General features: G+C 44.0%; 1 protein-coding gene across 3 annotated transcripts in view; it reads right to left on the bottom strand.

Moving 5' to 3' along the window:
- The window catches only part of plxna4 (plexin A4), a 301,066-nt gene that overhangs the window by 142,277 nt on the left and 135,500 nt on the right, over positions 1 to 23,289 (bottom strand). For all 3 annotated transcript variants that reach the window (XM_056301621.1, XM_056301622.1, XM_056301623.1), the window contains exon 3: positions 17,826 to 17,954. In XM_056301621.1, coding sequence (XP_056157596.1) covers positions 17,826 to 17,954 — 129 coding nt within the window. The remainder of the gene's footprint in view (positions 1 to 17,825; positions 17,955 to 23,289) is intronic.

Raw genomic sequence — 23,289 nt, 5'->3', positions numbered from 1 at the left:
AGCGGTCCTGCTGCGGGGTTGTTGTCCTCCTGCGGCCCCCTCCACGTCTCCTGGTGTACTGGCCTGTCTCCTGGTACCTCCTCCATGCTCTGGACACTGTGCTGGGAGACACATCAAATCTTCTTGCCACAGCATGCATTGATGTGCCATCCTGGATGAGCTGCACTACCTGAGCAACTTCTGTAGGTTGCAGATACCGCCTCATGCCACCTCTAGTGGTGAGGGCACTAGCAAAATGAAAAACTAACCAAAGATCGGCCAGAAAAGATGAGGACAGGCAAATGGTCTGTGGCCACCACCTGCAAATCCATTCCTTTTATAGGGGTTGTCTTGCAAATTGTCTAATTTCCACCAGGTGGAAATTAGACAATTTACCAACAGGTGAAATTGAGTCACAAATCAGTGTTGCTTCCTAACTGGACAGGTTGATATCTCAAAAGTGTGATTGACTTGGAGCTACATTGCATTGCTTATGTGTTCCCTTTATTTTTTTGAGCAGTATATATATATATATTTTACTCTATTATACTTTTTAAAAGTTCTTCCTAATATTCTATTTATTGTCTATATCTATCTATATTCTATTTTATACCCTTCTAATATATTACTTATGCAGCCATATTCTACACTAACAAATTAAAGAAAATAATCCAAAATAAAGTATGAGTGCACTCAAAGAAAAGAATAAAGAAAAGAAAAGGGGGAATGATTCAGTCTTCCAATCTGTGCAAGGTGCAATGTCCAGATCCTACCACAATCACAGGGGCAAGTTAATGTAGAGGCGATGATGATGAATCCAAATCCAGGGCGATGATGGGGGCAATCCAAAGGGGGTATCCAAGGGTTCCAAAAGGTGTAGCAAGGGGGGTTGTTCGGGGTACTAAAAAAACCAGTCTGCACAAAATTGTACAGATTTCTTATTAATTGCAATCTCTATCAAACAATTACAAACAAAATAAAAATACCCAAATCTAGAGTCAATTCTCAGAATTAAATCATTTCCTACATATAACTAATATGCGGCTGAATGACAACAGCCTATTGCTGTAAGAAGTTAAAAACAATGTCATCGCAGCCAGGCTGCGGCACTATCAACGTGAATTCACGTCTAGCTGGCTGCTATGGGTTCCATGCATGCCATGTAGCCCGAGTTGGCTCGGTGGCTAGTGGCAACTGGAGCTTACAGTTTTTTTTAACAACAAGCATATTATTATATTAAAATGTCTAACATTCCTACATCAAATAAACCCTATGGATCGGGTGTCCTGACTGGTTTTAAAGCTCTGAATCATATGGGAACTGCTAAGGATCATAGATATACGTCTTAGCTGGGTTAGCTTAGCTTAGCAACCAATGGAAAATTGTCAGTCTTTAGATTTCAAGATTTTAAACTCTTATCTCACCAGGATTCCAGCAGCGTACAAAACACAAGAGAAAAGAGTCTCCCTTCTTCCTTCAACAGGAGATCATCTGTCTTTGGATAAAATCAAGATATCCTACGTAAATGGCTATGATTACATGGAACACAGAAAGCTGTTTGCTTTTTAGCTTTGGCTAGCGGCTCACCAAGGAAGCTTCGTGGGAGGGATCTTTTTTGTCGTAGTTCAAATGTCCTGTAGCTCAAATATCCGTAGTTCAACTATCAAAAATTCAAGGGTCCATAGTCAAAGTTGTCCGTATTTCTAAATATCCGTATTTCTCTTCTCTATTGTTGACGGTTGTTTGTATGGTTTAAACTCTGTAGCTCGTGTGCCTCCTAGAGGCTACTCGTGGAACTTACATTACGTCACAGGGTACACGTAATCATGTGGGTTACACAATCATCAGCTGATGATTATGGCATGAAACAGGCTTGTACAGTAGTCCGTGGTGGTGTAGCGGTCTAAGCATCGGCTTTGTGTCGATGCAGTTGCCCACTGGGGACCGGGGTTCGCGCCTATGGCCGGACTCGATGAAGCAGCAATCATTGGCAGCGCTGTCCTCGGGAGGGAGGCAGAGTCGGCTTGTGTTCGTCAAATGATGCGTCTCTGTGTGTGTCGGAAAAAGTAGTGGTTCAGGCTGGATTCGCCTTGTCACGGAAGTGGGGAGGCGTCTCCTTCGAGACTGCCGGCCGGAGAGATGCAGTTTGGCGTACGCATGCAGTACGAGGGTGGGTGTTTGAACTAAAAATAGGGATCGATTGGCCAATAAATTGGGAGAAAAAAGGGAAAAATCAGAAATTAAAAAAAAGAAACAGGCTTGTACTGTCTCAAAGAATTTACTTGAATCACTGGATTATTTTGCTCCTTATTTGTTAAGCACTTTATTATATATATATATATATATATATATATATATATATATATATATATATATATATATATACACTACCGTTCAAAAGTTTGGGATCACCCAAACAATTTTGTGTTTTCCATGAAAAGTCACACTTATTCACCACCATATGTTGTGAAATGAATAGAAAATAGAGTCCAGACATTGACAAGGTTAGAAATAATGATTTGTATTTGAAATAAGATTTTTTTTACATCAAACTTTGCTTTCGTCAAAGAATCCTCCATTTGCAGCAATTACAGCATTGCAGACCTTTGGCATTCTAGCTGTTAATTTGTTGAGGTAATCTGGAGAAATTGCACCCCACGCTTCCAGAAGCAGCTCCCACAAGTTGGATTGGTTGGATGGGCACTTCTTTGAGCAGATTGAGTTTCTGGAGCATCACATTTGTGGGGTCAATTAAACGCTCAAAATGGCCAGAAAAAGAGAACTTTCATCTGAAACTCGACAGTCTATTCTTGTTCTTAGAAATGAAGGCTATTCCATGCGAGAAATTGCTAAGAAATTGAAGATTTCCTACACCGGTGTGTACTACTCCCTTCAGAGGACAGCACAAACAGGCTCTAACCAGAGTAGAAAAAGAAGTGGGAGGCCGCGTTGCACAACTGAGCAAGAAGATAAGTACATTAGAGTCTCTAGTTTGAGAAACAGACGCCTCACAGGTCCCCAACTGGCATCTTCATTAAATAGTACCTGTTAGAGCCTGTTTGTGCTGTCCTCTGAAGGGAGTAGTACACACCGGTGTAGGAAATCTTCAATTTCTTAGCAATTTCTCGCATGGAATAGCCTTCATTTCTAAGAACAAGAATAGACTGTCGAGTTTCAGATGAAAGTTCTCTTTTTCTGGCCATTTTGAGCGTTTAATTGACCCCACAAATGTGATGCTCCAGAAACTCAATCTGCTCAAAGAAGTGCCCATCCAACCAATCCAACTTGTGGGAGCTGCTTCTGGAAGCGTGGGGTGCAATTTCTCCAGATTACCTCAACAAATTAACAGCTAGAATGCCAAAGGTCTGCAATGCTGTAATTGCTGCAAATGGAGGATTCTTTGACGAAAGCAAAGTTTGATGTAAAAAAAATCTTATTTCAAATACAAATCATTATTTCTAACCTTGTCAATGTCTTGACTCTATTTTCTATTCATTTCACAACATATGGTGGTGAATAAGTGTGACTTTTCATGGAAAACACGAAATTGTTTGGGTGATCCCAAACTTTTGAACGGTAGTATATATATATATATATATATATATATATATATATATATACACACACACACACACACACACACAAACACACATATATATACATACATATATATATATATATCTCAACATGGATACAGGAAAAAAGATTTTAATACACTGAAGTACAGGCCTGTACTGCAATGTATTAAAATCTTTTTTTCTGTATCTGTGTTGATATTCCGCTCCTCATTAGTTCAGCACTCACAATATATATATATATATATATACCTGCGGCGAACTGTCAGGGCCTTCTAGGCCTTCGGTAAAGGCCTAAGACCCCACAGAAAATGGAAAACACTTTCATAAATATAATACAATCTTCTAATCAATCTGTTAATATTGCATTACGTTTTGATTTAGACTACACATATGAATTCGGGAGGCTCTGCTTGCAGTCTCTCGGCCAAAAAAAATAAATCATCCAATCAGCTTTTCCCTCTGTTGTAACCGTGTGAGAAGACTCCGTCTGCCAGCGCCTTTGGCATCTCGAGTGAAGGTCTCCGCTATCTAAATAAGTTAGGCGTTAATACTGGATTGATAGATTACTCAACCAATCAGGTTTTGATGTGTAAAGGATGGGCGTATTCCTTTATACTCGCCAAGCGTCATAGGGCCTTCGCTGCATACAGCCTATGTGAGCGATTGTTCAGCCAATCAGCAGCAGCGCCTAGGTCTGTGGTTGAAACCGTTGTGGTTGCATTCTGCAGTGGATCGCGGTAGTTGGTGGCTAATGTTAGCTAATGTTTGTGTTTTTGATTTAGTTAGCTAAGCTAGCTAGCCGTGAATGAGAATAATGCCTCAAGGAGAACTCGTGAATGATGTGGTGGCAGATTTATGAGTCGCACCATTTTCAAGACGATCGTTTGGGGAAAAGCAAAGGATTGTGGAGATGGGCAGATCAACCCCACAGTTAGCGGCTCTGACCCAACCGGGGAAGACGCATGTGCGGCATTTCACTTGTTTAGCTGTGACAGTCACGGTTTCCACGGCATCTGCTGAAAGGACATTTTCAGTACTTAAAAGAATAAAAACATATTCCAGGAATACAACGGGACAGGCACGACTCACAGCATTGGCATCCACTGCCATTGAAAAGGCCATTCTGATGGATGGATTTATAAGCCAAAGGAGTGCTCTATGACTGTGTGATCGACCGTTTCATCCAGAAAGAAAGGAGAATGGATTTTGTCTTCAAATAGACAACACTGGTGAGTCAAATGTATTTTTTGTACAGCTAGTTGATTTGCTTAATGTTTGGTTGTTTTTATGCCCAGCGGCCCGGCTGGGATGTGTTTGTTGAGTTTCTTGATAGCACGATGTGCCCAGCGGGATTACTTCCAGTAAGGCTGTACGTTACACCATGTCGCCACACGATGTCGCTGTTGTGAAAGTGAAAAGTGTCAAATAACTTGATGGCGATGATTGTGATGATAACCACTTTTGTGACTAAAACACTGTAGCATGGCGATATGACGGCTGTCTTTGGGTAATTATGAGGAGGTGACGTCTCACCAAAGGCCTAGGTCTGAAATGCATGGTCCGCTACTGATATATACACACATGCAGAGCATTCTGCTCTTCAAATAAATAATATTTTTCTGAAAGGTAAGAGCATACACTAAGGTCAGCAGCTGTGCAAGGCTTCCCAAGAAGTTAGCACCGTGTGCTTTGCTCCACCACAGCATAACATAACACCCACAGGGTGTCGAGAATCTAACTGGCAAAGTTATAGTAACTGGTCTACATTCCTAACTCTGTGAACACTGCCCAAATGCTTCACTGTGCAAAGCATTTTGCTGAGTGAACTGCATGTTCACTAGTGTGAGAAAATCCCAACCTCCCTAGCTAATGCAAGGCTTGGCTGTATGTAGCCAGAGATTAGAAATGTGACACCGTGCAGTATCTGTAAAGCACAGCTGTTTACTATCTCGGTTGGACACCTATGACTATCACATGCCACATCTCATAACCTGCACCGCTCAATCACTTTCTGTTTCGGTCCCAATCACACATAATAAAGAATTCAGCGCCTTAAACATACACACACACACACACACACACACACACACACACACACACACACACACACACACACACTTGCAAGCAATCGATGTGAATCACAAGTGTATGTTGCTTGTACGTAGCAGAGAAACTGGAATACACACGTCGATGCAGTCAGATTATTTTTTCAGACGTTGACACGCCGGCAGAGAAATGGAGATGCTCAGATTTGGTTCTGAGACGTCTCGCTCCATCTCGCTCTCTCTGTATCTCTCTCTTCCTGGCTTTCCTGTCTCTGTTCCTCCGCCTGTTCTATAAATAGGGGACATGGGCACACACAGGCAGACGCTGACACATGCACGTGGCAGTTGGCGAGCGCACACAGGTGAATGAATGGGAGGGGGCATATCTCCTTGTCAAAGTCAAGAGGAATCCTGCACACCATTATAGATTAGAAACAATGCGTTTTGGAGCAGCGGTGCTCGTGTGTGTGTGTGCGTGTGTGTGTGTGTGTGTGTGTGTGTGTGTGCGCGTGTGTGAGTGATAGGTAAAATCACCCCAGTATGTTTTGCCCTCCCTATTGTGCAGGATTCATATTTGCATGAGGCAGATAAAGGGAATGAGGTTGAGATGGCATCAGAGAGATTGGCCTGGACATGTGCATGTGAGTGCACATAATCAAATTCCAAACTAATCTGTCGCATCTCACATCGTAGATTCTCTCCTGTCCTGGCCCTCTGCGGCACGCTCCCTTTCTCTCTCCATTACACCTCCCAGCCTCCCTTTCCCCTTACACCTCTCCTTTGATAAGCTTTTACCACCTCGGCCAACTGCCAACTAAATAACCTGTTACCATGCTGGAAAGAAAGACCGACATGTCCGCCAATGGAGAGATTCTCAGATGCCAAATCCTTATCATGAGACTATATGAAACCATAATCTCAGCATGTGTGTGTGTGTGTGTGTGTGTGTGTGTGTGTGTGTGTGTGTGTGTGTGTGTGTGTGTGTGTGTGTGTAAACCACGTGTGAAGTGATTTTTCACTGTGTGATCTGCAGTGAAAGCATCCAGATAGAGCATAGGAATCAATGCCTCTGGATGCTTTATAATTTAACACTTCATTGGTGGGAGACAAGGCAACACTCACCACCCTCATGTAAACACACACACACACACACAGACACACACATTCAGACTTTGTAGATTGGCAGAGACCTTCTGATGCCTATCGAGGCTTCAGATGCCTCAGATGCCTGCATCTGAGGAAATGGCTTTTTCAACAGATAAAGTACACACACACACACACACACATGCACGCACGCGCGCGCACGCACACACACCATTTTTTGAGCTGTAGTGATGTGTGGAATCGTGAAACCTGTCCAAGAATTGAAACCCTGATATCTCTCTCTCTCACAAGCTGATTCGAAATTCATCATGTGTCCTAATCCCCAGTCCTATATAACATTCTCTCAAATGAATACAGACAAACAAAAAAAGAAAAAGAAAAAAGAAACACACACACAAACACACACACACACAGGCAAAATTTTTGGCCCCCATTTTATCACAAAAATTGAGGGATTTGGCGGCTCAACACCCTGATGCACTGCTTGTCTTTCTCATCTTGATACCACATTCATTTCAGGCTATCTTTGTCGTGGCGTTTGCCACAGTCTGCCATTACGGCTGACTGTCTCGTCACTGTGGCTGCCCCGTTATATCGGCCGGTATAAATACAAACAATGGGCTGTAAGAAAGACCATTCCCCCTGTTTCAGGTGAGCAGTTCCCAGCTGTTACATGCCGCGCTCTTCTTCCTTCTCAACGGGGGGAGAAGCCGGAAGCTGCTGCTCGACTGAATATAATCATGCTTTTAAAAGGCAGAGACGGAAAAGGGTGCTCAACGCTAATGGCGAATTGGTATCAGTTCTTACGGGGGTTAGGGTTGTGTGTGCGAGCGCACACATAAGCACAGACGGTACACACGCATACAGGCACACACACGGGTACGTGGTGCGAGGAGAGAGGGGCAGGAAGAGCGAGAGAGGTCTGTTAAAAGCATATCTAAATGTTCATCACTAAGGCAGAGAGCGCCCCCTCATCAGTGGCTCTTGACTTTCTCCTTTTCATTCTCTCCCTCTCTGTCTCTCTCTCTCCCCTCCTTCCCGTTCCTGTTTACAGTTAAGCCAGGGGCCCCGCAGCCGACCTGCAGTGGGAGATTGATCATTTATTAAACCTGCAGAGACTTTTATTAAGGTCTAATCCTCCTGCCTCATCTTCATTCCTCTCCTCGTCCCTCTCCCCTCCTCCTCCTCCTCCCCCTAATTAAAGAGGGATTCCACCTGTAGCCAAACTCAACTGCTCCAAATGAACAGTGGGAGGAAAATTAAAGTCATATTCCAGTTTTGCCTCACAGCCTTTGGGGCGCACACAAACTTATTTTGCCTTAACTCCCCCCCCCCCCCCTCACCCTCACCCAACCCTCCGGGCAGTTGTGTCTTTTCTCTACTTCTCTGGTGCGAGTTTGTTCATTAGCTGGGCATCAACGATGACAGTTTGTCGTTACGATGTCTCTGGCCGAGTGTACTGTACGTGGGGCTGATACCTGGCATGCAAATCTGCTAAAGTTAAAGGGACGTTTCACCGATGGTTTTGTGTATGTGCAATAAGGACTGATGGACTGAAGCAATAAAGTCTTGACTGTGCATTATACTGATGGAGAAATCAGTGTTGTCCTTCTCACAGAGTCTTCCCCACAGCGCCTACATGTACCAGAATGCATTGCATGCACGTTTAGGTATCACCGTCAATAAAATCCTCTGCGCTAGTGCTGTGGGACACTATTTACACCAACAGAAACATCTAGTCAAGAGACTGAGGGTGTGTTTTTTGAGCAGTATGTTTCAGGTAAATTAGAGTAAAGCGGTTAGTCTTTCCAGATGGCAAATTATGTCACGATGCATCACTTGGCGGCCACACACACAAAAAACAAAAAAAACCTCAGCCTCACTGCCGCTCCGACCCTGAAACGGTCAGGAACAACTGCAGGTGGTTTTCATGTGCTGCCCCTGTCGCAGACAGATGGAGATAAGGGGAAAATCTTCCCAAAGGAAGATAAGATTCACCTGCTCGGGAATTTCAATGCCAGGGTCGGCAAGAATCACAAGCTCCGGAAAGGCACCAAGGGTAAGGAGGGTGTTGGGAACTCTATCTTGCAAGGCCTTATCATCACCAACGCTCTGTTTCGCCAGAGAAACGAGGGAAAAACTTCTTGGACACACCTCTGGTCCAAGCGCTGGCATCTCATAGACTATGTGATTATCAGGGCCAAGGATCGTAAGCCATGACCTGCACAGAGGACTGCGGGACTGACCACCATCTCACCTGCTCCATAATGACCATCAGGCTAAAGCCACTTTCAGACACAACGCAACTTGAGCTGCACTCGCCGCTGGGTTCAGCATGGAGGACAGACCAAAACAGACAGGTTTCAAAACTTCTAGCAGGACAAGTTCATCATTGTTTTGTTGCCTAAAAACTAAACCAATTCTCAATTAAGAAACTTCTGTAGCGCTACTGCGGGGGAACACTTTGTAAACCATATGACAAACCTAAGCTATGTTTACCATAAAGGCTACACATATTTCCTACCAACAAGCCACCTGACCGTTGAAAGCACACCTGACATGCCTACTTCGCTGGAAGCGTGTTTCCGAGCGAGGGCTTTCTTCCCTTCCATTGCAAACTTGTGTTGTACAATTCAGAGTATTCTGACACATACAACATTAACTTTTCCTCCATGTTGCCTCCTGCACCTCATTTCTATTGGCCACGCAACGCAAAGTTGTGTGCAGTGAAAAGCCATTGTGGCACTGGAAATATGGGGTTTCAGACTGCGGGAGTGCCGTTGTCGCATTGTGTCTGAAAGCGCCTTAATGCAGAAAAGGAGAACACAAAAGAAACCGAGCCGTCCAAAAGTCAACCCCGAAAGCCTGGGTGACATGAACACAAGGTGAAAAATCTCCGGACCACCCTACTTGAGCGACTTGGAAAACAATATCCTGAGGATGCTGAACATTGGAAGGCTCTAAAGACCACAACCCTGGAAAACAGCAGGGACACTGTCGCATATAAGAGCAGAAAAACACCAGGACTGGTTTGATGAGAACGACTGTGAAATACAACATCTGATCGATGCCAAAAGGAAAGCCTCGTGCTCTTGGCAGAACTGTATTGTACATTATCTGTGTTGTATGTCTGCTTTTTTATATACATTGTTTTCTATATTATCGTTATTATCTGTTTCTACATTACATGTATATTCTGTATATATTTTCTTGTTTGTTTGCTCTTGTTTTTCTTGTAGTTTATATTAACTATGTTATATGTTCATGTTTTTATATATATCACACTGTAGTATGGTCTCTACTTACTGCACGTGTATTATTTGTACTATTTCATTATCCTATGATGCCTGCAATAGGACCTGTGGATCGAGGATCGGCCTCTACAGCCACCTGAAAACCCACAACCGACCAGATCAACCATACTCAACCCAAAGCGATCACCAATGATAATGATGATGATGATGATGATGATGATGGTGCATGTGGCGAGGCAGTGTGATATGTGTTGTGTGATGTGTATTTGCTCTAGCTCTCATCTCTAGCCAAACATCATCAACTTGGGCTGACTGCCAGCAAACGAGCTACAATCATTAAACACGAGTAAAAGATATCATAATCCATATCTCTGACAATGGTTGTCATGACAGCACCTGAGGAAACCACATATGGAAATGGGGCCTTGCCTCCCAACCAATCATCAGCCAGATCTCCGTCAGCTTTTATGGCTATGGTTATGATGTCTTGTGCTGTAGATCATGGTAGTTAACATGTCTGGGCCTACTCTCATCATGGCTGTGTTATGTAGTATCCCTGTTATATTATCTCTGGGACTCATCTTCCACTTCTTTGTGGTTGAAAGCAATAGCTATGTTACCATCAAAATAAATGGCAAATTTCAAGTGGAATTTTGACATATCGATAAAAGAAAATGCAAATGTCTATCTTGTAACAGGGAAAAACAATAATTTTCACTTCCCCAATCTTTTATCTTATTCTTTACCTCATCAACTTGAACATCTGGGCACATGCAGAGCATTGCAGTGTGATGGACAACACTTACTTTAGGGCTCAACAGAGCAGAAAATACACCGTGGCAAACATGACCCTGACGGGAATCAAAAGTTTGCAGAACCATATCGTAAGAGGTGTTGGGGTCAACTCCGGGGTCGCTTTCGGTTCAGGCAATACAGGAGCTGGATTTCCCTCCAAATTTAAGTGGGCTGCATGAGGCATCAATTAGCTTAGCTAACCTTCCAAAAGGCTGCACTGTTACCCTCCGCTGCCTTTTTTCCACATAAACCAAACGGGCAAGTCAAAGTTATGTTAGAACCAGCAATACTAAATCCACACAGCACAGCATATGGCAACTGCATGGCCATGTTCTCCAACCTTTTCTATGCCGTGCTAACCTTGCCTGTCAGCCCCCCGTGTGAGAGCTGAGCCAAAGCCTCTGAGATAACGACAGAAAAGGCAATTATGTGGCAAGGTGAGGTCTGACCCTTTGTGCTAACTGGATTTGCATTCAGTCTGTGATGCCATGTCCCCGGTGGCATGCACACGCATGCACACACGCACACGCACACGCACGCACACACACACACACACACACACACACACACACACACACACACACACACACACACACACACACACACACACACACACACACACAACTTTGGGAGGCCAAATCTGCCCAAGCTGCATCGTCTTGCCCTGAGATGTAGCCTTGGTAAATAAGCCTGTTTGACACAGCCACGGTCAGGAGTGTGGCTTGTGTTATGTAAGCAAAACACAAATAGTGGTGAACAGCCAGTCACATATATGAAAATATGCTTCAGAACAGTTTGTGTGCATATGTGTGTCTGTCCCTCTGTATTTGCTCGTATTTTTGATGGGTAAAGAAAGAAAGGGAATACACGACCCAGAAATACAGGCAGAGGGAAAGAGAGAGAGCAAGAGCAAGAGCGAGAGAGAGAGAAAAGGGAAGAACCTTCAAGTGAGACTGAGCGAGCCAAGAGTTCACGGCAACCGTTTCTGCCTCACTTTGATGACATTTGCTCAGAAGTGTGTCAGGTAGCGGTGTGTCTGAAGCCTACAGTAACTACTCGCTTCACATGCCTTGTTGGACCACAGCAGCCCCAAGCTAAACTGGGACACAACATGATATGCACATCTAAACGCCTTCATGAACTCACAACCGCACACCGGGGGATTGAGGAAGCCACACTGGAAGAGGGGCTGTGGTACGATATTCCTCTCTAACAGAAATTAAAGGCTGGCGTTATTAAGCATCTTTCATGAGATGCAAAGATGTGGTTCCTTTGCAAACTGGCTTTTCGGGTTTCCCTCCGGGTCAAAGAAGAAAAAGCGTTTTGACTTTGAGCGATTTCACACTACTACAGTACACACTTTCAATAATTCACATTTACAGAATATGCCGTTGCCATGCAGGACATAAATAATGCAGCAAGGCAGCAGAGCAGCTGCAGCACATTCCAGCTATGGTTTACATATGAACTCTCACATGATGAGGCTAAAATGATGAGGCTAGAAAAAAAGAAACACAAAAATACCTGAGGAAAAAAAAGCAATCATGAACATATTCATCACAATCTGACTCAACACTGACAAAACAAGTGCTGGCAGGATGAATTAATATGTTTGTTGGCTTGCTGTGGGGTAATGGGAGGGTTACAGGCATGCTAGCTGATAGATTGGATGAATAAGACACAACTATAATGCTGTGTACTTTCCCTCAAAACCCCAGAAACTTCTTTCCCAGTCTGAACATGACCTGCTGCTCGATCACGAACTCTGCACTATCAAAACCCAACTCAGCTAGCATGACTACAGCTCATTCAGGCTATTCTACCGTGACCAGGTTCAAACATCATCTGCTGCACTGGCCTTTCTTCACCTTGGTTGAGAATACGTTACGAATGAAAATATTTATTTTTGATTTCTAAAAAAAGTTGACTTTGGGGCTAGAGGTTGGGAAAAAAACTCTCAGTAAAATGAAACAGTTTGTAAATTTGGCAGCACTGTGGTGCAGTGGTTAGCGCTGTCGCCTCACAGCAAGAAGGTCCTGGGTTCGAACCCCAGGGTTGTCCAACCGTGGGGGTCATTCCAGGTCGTCCTCTGTATGGACGTTTGCATGTTCTCCCCGGGTCTGTGGTGGGTTTTCTCCGGGTGCTCCAGTTTCCCCCACCATCAAAAGAAACACGCGTGGTCCTGTCTGTGCCCCTGACCGAGGCAATGGGTGAAGAACTGGAGCTGGTCCCCGGGCGCTGCAAGGAGGCGGCAGCCCACTGCTCCCAGCTACACAGATCACAGCTAGGAGGGGTTCATTTACAGTGAATTTATCATAATGTGAAAGTCAAAACTCCACAGCAGTCTTTTCCACCCCACCACCTCACACTAGCAACATGCACCCCGTTTCTTATAACCCTTCCATTAAACCAGTCCAGGAAGTGGATATTCTCAAAGATTCAAAAAGAAAACTTAAAAGAGAAAGAAGGAAACTAAAACATTAATGCTGGTGAGTTTGAATACTATTACAGTATGCAAATTGAATTTCATTTTCATTTTGATTTGAGTGTGCCGAGAGCGAACGGACTGCCTGCCCGCCGGTTTATTCCCCATTTTATTCAAATGCGGTTCTCTTCAACATGGCTGAGCTGACAGCTGAAACCGTGTTACCAGTGGTAAGGTAGTAGTTAACTGCTGTGCCAGACGGGCAGTATTAACAGACGGGTCGCCCTGCCCCTGTCACTCACAGACATAAACCCTTTTACACTGACATTTATAATTTCAGACCATACTTTAGCCTCTTTACACCAGAACATTTACTTAACTCCCCAATTAGATGACAAGCACGCGTGTGTGTGTGTGTGTGTGAAAAAGCGGCGAAGAAAGTGAGATAGAGAGATCCAATTAGAGGACAGTTAATCAGTGGATTAATGAGGGAGTCGGGATGACAGAGAGATCACACTCCTAGTGACAAGTAGGATAAAGATAGAGGGGGAGGGGTATGGGGGGAAGGATGGCGGCAAGAGGGTGGGTGTGGAAAGAGGACGGGGGGGTTGGTGGTGAGATAAAATGGAGAATGACAAAAAGCAGAAATGGGATGAAGAACACATCAAAACAGCAAAACAATTAACCCAAATATTGAATACCCCTCTGCAGTATTCTGTTGTATTCAGCTGTTTTTGGAGAATGCCATTTGAATATAATGTGAATGTGAAGTAACTGTGATTTAAGGCTGTATAAATACACCTGGCTAACTTGTACAAATACACCTGGCTAACTCTGTGAACAAATAAGAAAGAAGAGACATTTGTGTGACATGTATGTGTATGTGGGGGGGGGGGGCGAGAGAGAGAGAGAGAGAGCATACTGGTCAGCTTCTTTCTGACCTCAGTGCACAGTGAGCATTATTTATGGGTACATTTCATTAAATGAGTTCTATACTGACTCTCAAAATACTGTCCTTCTCTCTTCAGTGGACACCAGGAGACAAAGAGACACACACACACACACACACATACACCATACCCCCCCTCCTCCCTTTTATCGCTTTCCTCACCCTCCACCATACCCCTCTCTCTCAATGACATCTGTGTCTGACCCATATGACCTCTACTCGACCCACACATGGAAATGCATCTGACTGCCATTCGGGGGGGGGGGGTCTCACTGCCTGGCCATCCTAGCTTTAGCATGGGCTGGGCTTAATAAGGCAGTGGAGCTGAGGCTTCCATGGTTGTCTGGAGTGTGGGCTGAACCAGAGCAGCAGGAGAGCCGTTGTATCATCTAACTTTGTTCTCCGTCTCCAGTTGTGACCCCCACTTCTTTTTTATGATTGGCTTCTTCACTCTGGGTCTCTCTCTCTCTTGCTATCCAGCACCCTCTCTCCAACTGTCTGGGTCCCAGGCCCCCTGGAACAGCGGGGTAGTCTACTGCTATCGACTGGTTCAGCCTGTTTTTGAAAACAAAAGCTCAGCAGAGCCGGGGATTTGTGCACGTGCGCGGGTGTGTGTGTCTGTAAACTACAACTGTAGACCATCAGACCAATACAGGAGGAAGTATTTCAATACTGATGACCTATGAACTCAAATTAACCTTTTGAGTCCTCGTCAACGCTCAGGGTAAACGAACATGAAACCGTCCAGACCCATGGCACAGCCGATGTGAAAAAAATAAGTGTACTGTCTCTTTAATTGCTGTGCCGTCACAGTATAAAAGGCGGTGCGCTGGCCCTCAGTAAACTACAAGACTCCGAGAGAGCAACAGTAGAGACAGTACAGTACCATCCATCCATCCATTATCTAGACCGCTTATCCTGCTCTCAGGGTCGCGGGGATGCCGGAGCCTATCCCAGCAGTCATTGGGCGGCAGTCGGGGAAACACCCTGGACAGGCCGCCAGGCCATCACCAGGGAAACGGACTACTAAGCATATCTCTTCCCGCTCGTTGTCATAGTCCCAGGATAAATAGTCAGCACAACATTAGCATAATTTGTACAACTTGTGGTCAGAAGGGGGATTACACCTGGATGGGCGCTGCACTAGTATTGTTAATATATCAAAGACTAACGAGCATGTCTCTCTCTTGGGTCGTCCATGAGTGAGTGAGTGACCACAATTTGCGACACACAACCTACGACGGCAGTTGTGCGGCGCCGTGGGAGAAATACACCAACCAAGAGCCATGTTATCAATGCACAGACACACCTTACTTATTGATTACCGATCAGATTAATTATTGCCATTGCTGGAGTTGAAATCCTGACCCCCAAATCCTTTGTTACATTCTTACTGCCATTCACTTAAGCAACTTTAAAATCACTTCTGTAAAACAGATATCCTTCAAGGCCAAGGACACGCCAAGAAAGGACAGGAGAAAGAGATGGAGAGATGTGTGATGTGTTTATGTACATAATTGTGTGTGTGCTTATTGTGTTGTGTTCATTAACTGGTTTCCATATTTGTGTGTACGCTACCACCCCGAGGGCCAATTCCCTCTGCTGCTCCTAAACAGTAAGTGGAGGACAGCCCTCTAACTAGGCTAATGGACTAATTACTACCAAGGCTACACACTTAAATACAACGCACACACACACACACATGCCACACACATCTACATATATATAATATACAGGTCTACTAATGGACACTAATTTGGTTGCTTTTATTTTCACTCTAATCAAATTGGCATGCAAATTAAAAATGCTAAATTTGTAATATGGGCGATAATAGCAGGTTACAAAGGAATCCAACAGAATTGGGAGAAAGGTGAAGTTAACATCTAATAATTCATTTGTCCTCCGGTAATATCTCCTGTGAGCCTCATTGTGCATCTTGAAATCCGAAGGGGGGGCGGGGGGTAAACAGGTACGAACGACGAGAAAAGTGGTAATTGGATGTCATGCGAAGACTATCCTACATGTCCTTATTACTATCTTTATCTCCATCTCTCTCAAAGACTCTCTCTCTCTCTCTCTCTCTCTCTCTCTCTCTCTCTCTCTCTCTCTCTCTCTCTCTCTCTCTCTCTCTCTCTCTCTCTCTCTCTCTCCCCCGCTGCAGATGGACTGACTGAGACCTCAGGAGAGGCGGTGAGAGCTGCATCTGAAAGGGCACCTTCAACTCTCTGTCTGTCTGATATTTAAAGTGGAATGGTGTTAGTAGGATAATGTGGACTCTTCAAATGTGCCGCCTTACACACACACACACACACACACACACACACACACACACACACACACACACACACACACACACACACACACACACACACACACACACACACACACACACACACAGTCGACAACACATTTGTAAATACCAACACTTTCAATATTCCGGCGAGGTCTATAATCCTCTGGAAGCTGCAGACACTGGACAGGGGTAACTAGGCTATCAGTGCCAACAGAAAACAGCAGTGGCCTTCTGTGATTATGGGCTGCAGAGTGAATGGAGTGCCCATTATCCGCACTTGAATGCACTGGCTGCATTATTTCTTTTCAGCAGTCGTGTCAATAAAGCACAATGTGTTTAACTTGGAAGTAAACCGGAAGAATAAGGTTCTGTGTCTACAAAGAGACTGGACGAGCGTGTGTTAAGACAGACACAGCAACACAGAAAGAAAGGGACAGAGACACTCCCTGGCCAAATGAGACTGACCTCCATAAAAGGCAGTCTAAGTCATTCTATGAATTGTTCTGTGATGACTAGATGAATCAAACATCATAACATTTGGCTTTAAAGATTCCCTCACAGATGATCATACCTGTTGTGATGCAGATGGTGTGTGTGTGTGTGTGTGTGTGTGTGTGTGTGTGTGTGTGTGTGTGTGTGTGTGCGTGTGTGTGTGTGTATGTGTGTGTGTGTAAGGGGGATGACAATGTTTTTTGTAGTATGTTGTGTGCATGACTGTTTGAAATTTGAGGCAACTGACGTGTTTGGCTGAGTTGCCAGTGAAACACATTGGTGCGACACCAGGCAAATCACATCCATGTATTAACCCCGATGTGCATGTGTGTGTGTGTGTGTATGTTTGACAGAGAGAAAGAAGATGAATGTGTGTTGATACATATGTGTTATGAAAAGGCAAAAAGTCCACAGACATAAGCACGACATGGCCGTAAATTATGTGATAGACATTCCACGAAGCTTCAATAGCCTCATGATGATAAAAGCTATGTTTGTGGTGCTGATGGAGGTGTTATTTGTTATATCCATTATAGAGAGTGCTGTTAATTGTGCAGACATTCCATATCATCAAAGGTACAGACAGGTGCCTCCATGGTGTGCATTAATATTCTTTAATGCACAGCATGGCGTGGATAATCCAGCTTGTGTGTGTTTTCACTTGCCCTGTGTGTATCTGCACTTTTGTGTGTTCACATGCATGTGCTTATGTGTCTCTCACTGATCTGGGTACCAAACATCATGTAATGTAATGTAATGTGTGTTTGTGTGTGTGTGTGTGTGTGTGTGTGTGTGTGTGTGTGTGTGTGTGTGTGTGTGTGTGTGTGTGTGTGTGTGTACTTTTGGCTTTTCATCATACATGTGTTTTACGTGTGTGTGTTTATGTTTTAATCCGTGCATGTGTGACTGACCTGGGTCTCTGACATGACATAAAGGTAATGGTGATCGGAAGAGAAGGCCATGTCTCTGAGGACGGGTCCGTTCTCTACAGCCTGCACCGTCTCATACTGCAAAGCCCGAGATGAGCCATCCACACGGATCTGGAAAAAAACAAAGACAGAGAGAGAGAGAGAGAGAGAGAGAGAGAGAGAGAGAGAGAGAGAGAGAGAGAGAGAGAGAGAGAGAGAGAGAGAGAGAGAGAGAGAGAGAGAGAGAGAGAGGGAGAGAGAGAGAGAGAGAGAGAGAGAGAGAGAGAGAGAGAGAGAGAGAGAGAGAGAGAGAGAGAGAGAGAGAGAGAGAGGGAGAGAGAGAGAGAGAGAGAGAGACATGGGGGGTCGAGAAAGAGAGAGATGTGAAAACAGTTATTTTACAAATAAGTTTAACATACCTACTAGAGAACAGCTGTCTTACCAGGACAGACAGGCTACCTGGACTGGACTGCATATACAGGACTCAAAAGGTTAATAGGTGTAATAACTTTGACTTTGTTGATTATAGCAATAAAAAAATTGTGTTGCCTTATCTAAAAGACATGGACAGGGTAGAAAACATACAGTAAAAGAATAAAGAATAAAAGAGAGAAGAAACAGAAGGAGAGAGATTGAGAGAGCTTATGAAAAACAAGCAATTGTTTGAATGGAGACTGACAGGCGTCTGGGAAGTGGAATGGGCAAATGAAAGAGGTATTATCAAGGTGGGTAGCAACGCTGGCTATAAGGAACAAGCGTATCATATAAAACACACTGATGGATATAATTATTGGTGAAATTGCCCTGCTAAGGCATACTCCTTCAAAATGTTGCCCATGTACTATGGCCTTTAGTGTTATATCGGTGACTCTCATTCCTCTCCATCGCAGTTCCAGCCATTCAATCGTAATTAGGTAATAAGGCATCTGGGCAAGAGGTGTGGTATATGTGCCCTAGGTAGATCTAATCAGCAGAAAGTACAGAGAATTGGCCCCAAACACACTTGGTTGTTGGATTGGGTGGGTTCCAGCCCATGCCCCAACATCTGCTCACTTCATCTCCCACACACACACACACACACACATGCCCAGATGGGTTTGTTCATACACACTCTCTCTTAATCCCACCCTCTGGCTGCAATTCCCCACGAACACGTATTTCTACCTACACACACCTACCCAGGTGACTTTCAGCAACCCAATGCATGCAAAACACACACACACACACACACACACACACACACACACACACACACACACACACACACACACACACACACACACAAGGGCCTGCATGAGCCTGTGTGGGCCTGTGAGACAGTTGTGAAGCAAGTCTTGTGAAAGTTGTGATGACTCCCAGTTGTAGTTTTTTTTATGCTCATCAGCACTTTAAGGTTCAAAGGTCACAGATGCAAATGGAGGATAATTGGCTGGGAAGCAGATGGTCGACCAGACAGGTGAGTCATTCTGTGATTAATTATAATATGCTGATGACAACGTATTTGTCAGTTTCTCTTTGTCAGCATATCATTAACAATGTTATTCATTTCCTTTAACAAAAACCCTCGTCTCCTCTGAGTCATTAATCATTTCAACTGCAAATAGATTTTTAATTAATATAGATTTACAATATACTGTGTACTTTGGCAACATGGCACCAGAAAAACTTTTATCCTATATTGCTCTGCTCTACTATTGTTTAATGGAACTTGTGTTGTCTTTTCTAGAACAATCCAGTGATGTGTAGCAATAAATGCAACTTGAACCACCCAAGCATAGTGTTGTCGTGCCATAATGTGTTGTCGTGCCCCGTTCCTGCTGCTTCTGTCGGTATCTGGTTTCATAACAACCCCCCCCCCCTATTTTACAGGCCTTTACTCTCATCTTAATTTCACTTAAAAACAACCAACCGCTCACTCTCCTTCTTTAATTCTCTCTCTCTCTCTCACCCCCCCCCCCCCCCATATGTGCCAACATCCTGCCTGCTCTCTGTAACAATGAGGATCTCAAAGGGCCTTGAGCTCCATGGATCAAAGCCTCAAACACTTTCACTGGGATCCATTGTGTGCACTGGGGTCAGAGACAAAGAAAAAGAGGGCAGAGATGAGGAGGGAGAGGGAGAGAGAGAGAGAGCAGCGAGAGTGAGATATAAAGAAACTTCCTGGCATACTGGGGCCCTGATACAGCAGGTGGAGTTATCCAATCTGCCTGATCGGGCGAGTAAATTTGAGGGTGCTTGTTGTACACAGCTGTGAATGTCGCTGTGTGTGTGTGTGTGTGTGTGTGTGTGTGTGTGTGTGTGTGTGTGTGTGTGTGTGTGTGTGTGTGTGTGTGTATACCCTCTCTGAAGGGAAGGGTTTAGGCTATTGCCGGGCAAATTTGCAGGCGGGACGATCTGCGATGGCTGCTGAATCTAGACTTTTATCGTGGTGGGACAGATCCCTGGTCACTAGGGACTAGAGGGACTTTGGGAGGGAAGCTCTTGTGCATTATCCCTCCCTCTGCCTGACCACCAGCAAAACAAATGAGCCACCAGGGAACCTAAAGCATATCCACTAGCGTACAGCGCTAGCTAGCCTAACCACACTGGGACATGAAGAATCTACGCGAGGGATTACGCTGATCCGAATCAAAGGCCAATGATCTCACTTGTGTAATAAGTGCCCTGTATGGACACAACCATTTTACCATGTTCCCTGCTGATTGTGGGTTGATTATGAGTTTTATGTCACTGTTAACAGGTACAGCGATTGCCGGTGCAGCCCACGAAAATATCAATCTTCTTCTAAGATGCCGTCTAAGATATTTTGAATTTATTCCTATTAAGGGCCAGACTATTACTGCTAACTAAGGAGCTAAGGGGTCTCCAATAAATGCTACAAGAAGTTAAAAGAGAGCCCTCTGTGATTGCTGCATCTATGCAGTACATACAATTTAGCATGTAGGCTACAGTTTGTATATAGACTGAATAATATATTTACTAATACAAGAAAAATGTAGGCACACCCTTTCAGAATATCTGCTTGTCAAATTCTGAATAGTAAAATTATCACTAACAACGTTGAATCTTCTTTCTCTGATAGGAAGTATATTCTGAAACAACGACAGATGCATACATACATACTATTCCTCACTATGTATACAAACACTCAGCACACTAACCATACACAACAAACACCAGCATCTTCAATGTAAATCCATACCAAAGCTAACGATTACCATTTGTTATGAGGGTCTAATCCTGGTTTCATAATCAGCAACAGTAATTATTAATATATTTTAAAGTATTTTTTTGAAGCAGACTAAAATCATTAAGGCAGCTACATTGGTGCTACCCAATATTATCTGATTGCTTTTCAACAGTAATGAAGTGGATTAGCTGCTCTATGCTAAATGGATTACAATGCTAATCTCTGCTATCACATTAGCACTGTACAATAGACATTCATTGCCAGACAGACTTCATTCTGCCTCTGACTACAGATAGGTTGGAGGATGGGGGATGCATCTGGCCTACACACACACACACAGACACACACACACACACACACACATGCACGCACATGGCAAACAGCCATGTCCACATTAGTGTGTTAATACACGCACTTAGACAAGTGTACACGCACATTAGGGATCAGCATATCCGTGCACGTGCACCAACACACACACAAAAATACATGCAACAGTGTCTGGCTGGAGTCATTCACATGGTAATAAGGAGCACCTCTAGGGAGACATACTGACACCAATGAACTTGCAGTGTGCACTCCCTCAGCTCTGCAATATCTTTGGTGAATATTTTTTTAATTATCCTTCTCTCTACCTGCCACTCCTCCTGCACGTTCTATGTTCACTGTTACTCTGTAGTGAGATCCATGTTCTGTAGAGAAACATGACAATAAACCTAATCCCCCCAGTGGTCATGAAGAGTAATTACACAAACCCTAGCAGCAGTATGAGGAGGAATGCCCAGAAAAATTGACTCAGTTCTTCTGGACACAACCTGGGATATTGAGCATGCATCAAGACATGGAGAAGAATGGTCAACACTGAAGCCCCGTTTTCTGTGCACACTACTATTCAAGTTCAAGTACTTTATTTGTCACATGCACAGAAATACAGAGTAAAACATGCAGTGAAATGAAAGATGTGAAAGATGAACGATGTGCTGCTGACAGCAAAAGAATACTTGTCAGCAGCACAGGAAGATGTTAATAATGTGTAATAGAAAGGTTTATAGTACTGTATAATCTGATGAATTTGATAAATCATCCGATATTTTTTCATCATATAAAACCTGGTATGGTAAATACTAAGGCATTACCATAGTAGCCCAGACTCAGAGTAAACAAAGTCGATGTGATGACGTTTTAATATCTAATGTGTCTGTGTAAAGTGACAGAGATAAACATAAATATACCTTTATGATTCATGTGATGGCCAAGGTTGGTATGTGTTTTAAGTGTAAAATAGTCTCAATGCTGCAAGGCAGAGTCGGAATAATGCAGAGAGAAAGCCTCGACTGTGCTGAAGGCGTTTCTGTCTTTCGTCCACTGATAACAAACGTGAGTATTTCTCTCCCTATGGGGCTAACAGTTAGCAGAAGGTGTGATGTAGAGAGGGAAGCCATTCCGGTGTGAAAACCATGGGAGTGCTCTTTCCCAGATTTCTCCTACTGGCAGCGTACGACACAGAGCACATGGAAAATACAGTACTTCCACTTCCTCGGCATGGCATCCATTTTGGGGCAGCCAAAAATCCACGGTTGGGAGCTGGTACCTAATAACACAACCCGATTCTAGAGGGATCAAATGGCTCCAAGATGTGTGCTCGAAGTGATATTCTCATGATATGCTTACGGCGCTGACGCCGGCAAAATATGCAAAAACATTTCAAGCACTGAGCAAATCGAAGAAGCATTCTAGGTACAAATGAATATAATTTACAATCATTTGAATTATTTACAGTGTCGTGAGTTGAGCTCTCAAAAATACCTTCCACATGCATAGCCAATACCAATGTTGCTCTGGAACTTTCCATCAGTGACAACTGTCCTTTTGAAATCAAGTACCTCCCATTACACTTCTGAGCCCCTCAATTGATTTTGGATAACTAGTGTGAGCTGGTGCACCGTTAAGGAGAACGGCAGTCCACATTTTAAGGGCTCCAGAGTTAGAGGACAGAAAAGCTGCTGTTATTTTTATAACTTTAGGATGCAGGACAATGATTGGGCTGACCCAAAGAAAACCCAGTCCAGATAAAATCATGGAAAACACTGCTGTGTACAGTAGAGTGGAGCTTCGTGAATTACAATAGGAGGTACACTCTGAAGACAGCACAGACGAGATCTTAGACCCTGCATTAGACACTGTGAGAGGGTAACAACGTGCGTCTATACATTTGTGTCCTAGCCTATTCTTGCCATGGCTTGGATTAAGGGCGGTAAATGGAATGCTAGTCACACAGAG

The sequence above is a fragment of the Lampris incognitus genome (genome assembly GCF_029633865.1).
Source record: "Lampris incognitus isolate fLamInc1 chromosome 3 unlocalized genomic scaffold, fLamInc1.hap2 SUPER_3_unloc_1, whole genome shotgun sequence".
In the NCBI taxonomy this organism is placed as follows: domain Eukaryota; kingdom Metazoa; phylum Chordata; class Actinopteri; order Lampriformes; family Lampridae; genus Lampris; species Lampris incognitus.
This window is presented reverse-complemented; position numbering and strand designations above follow the sequence as displayed.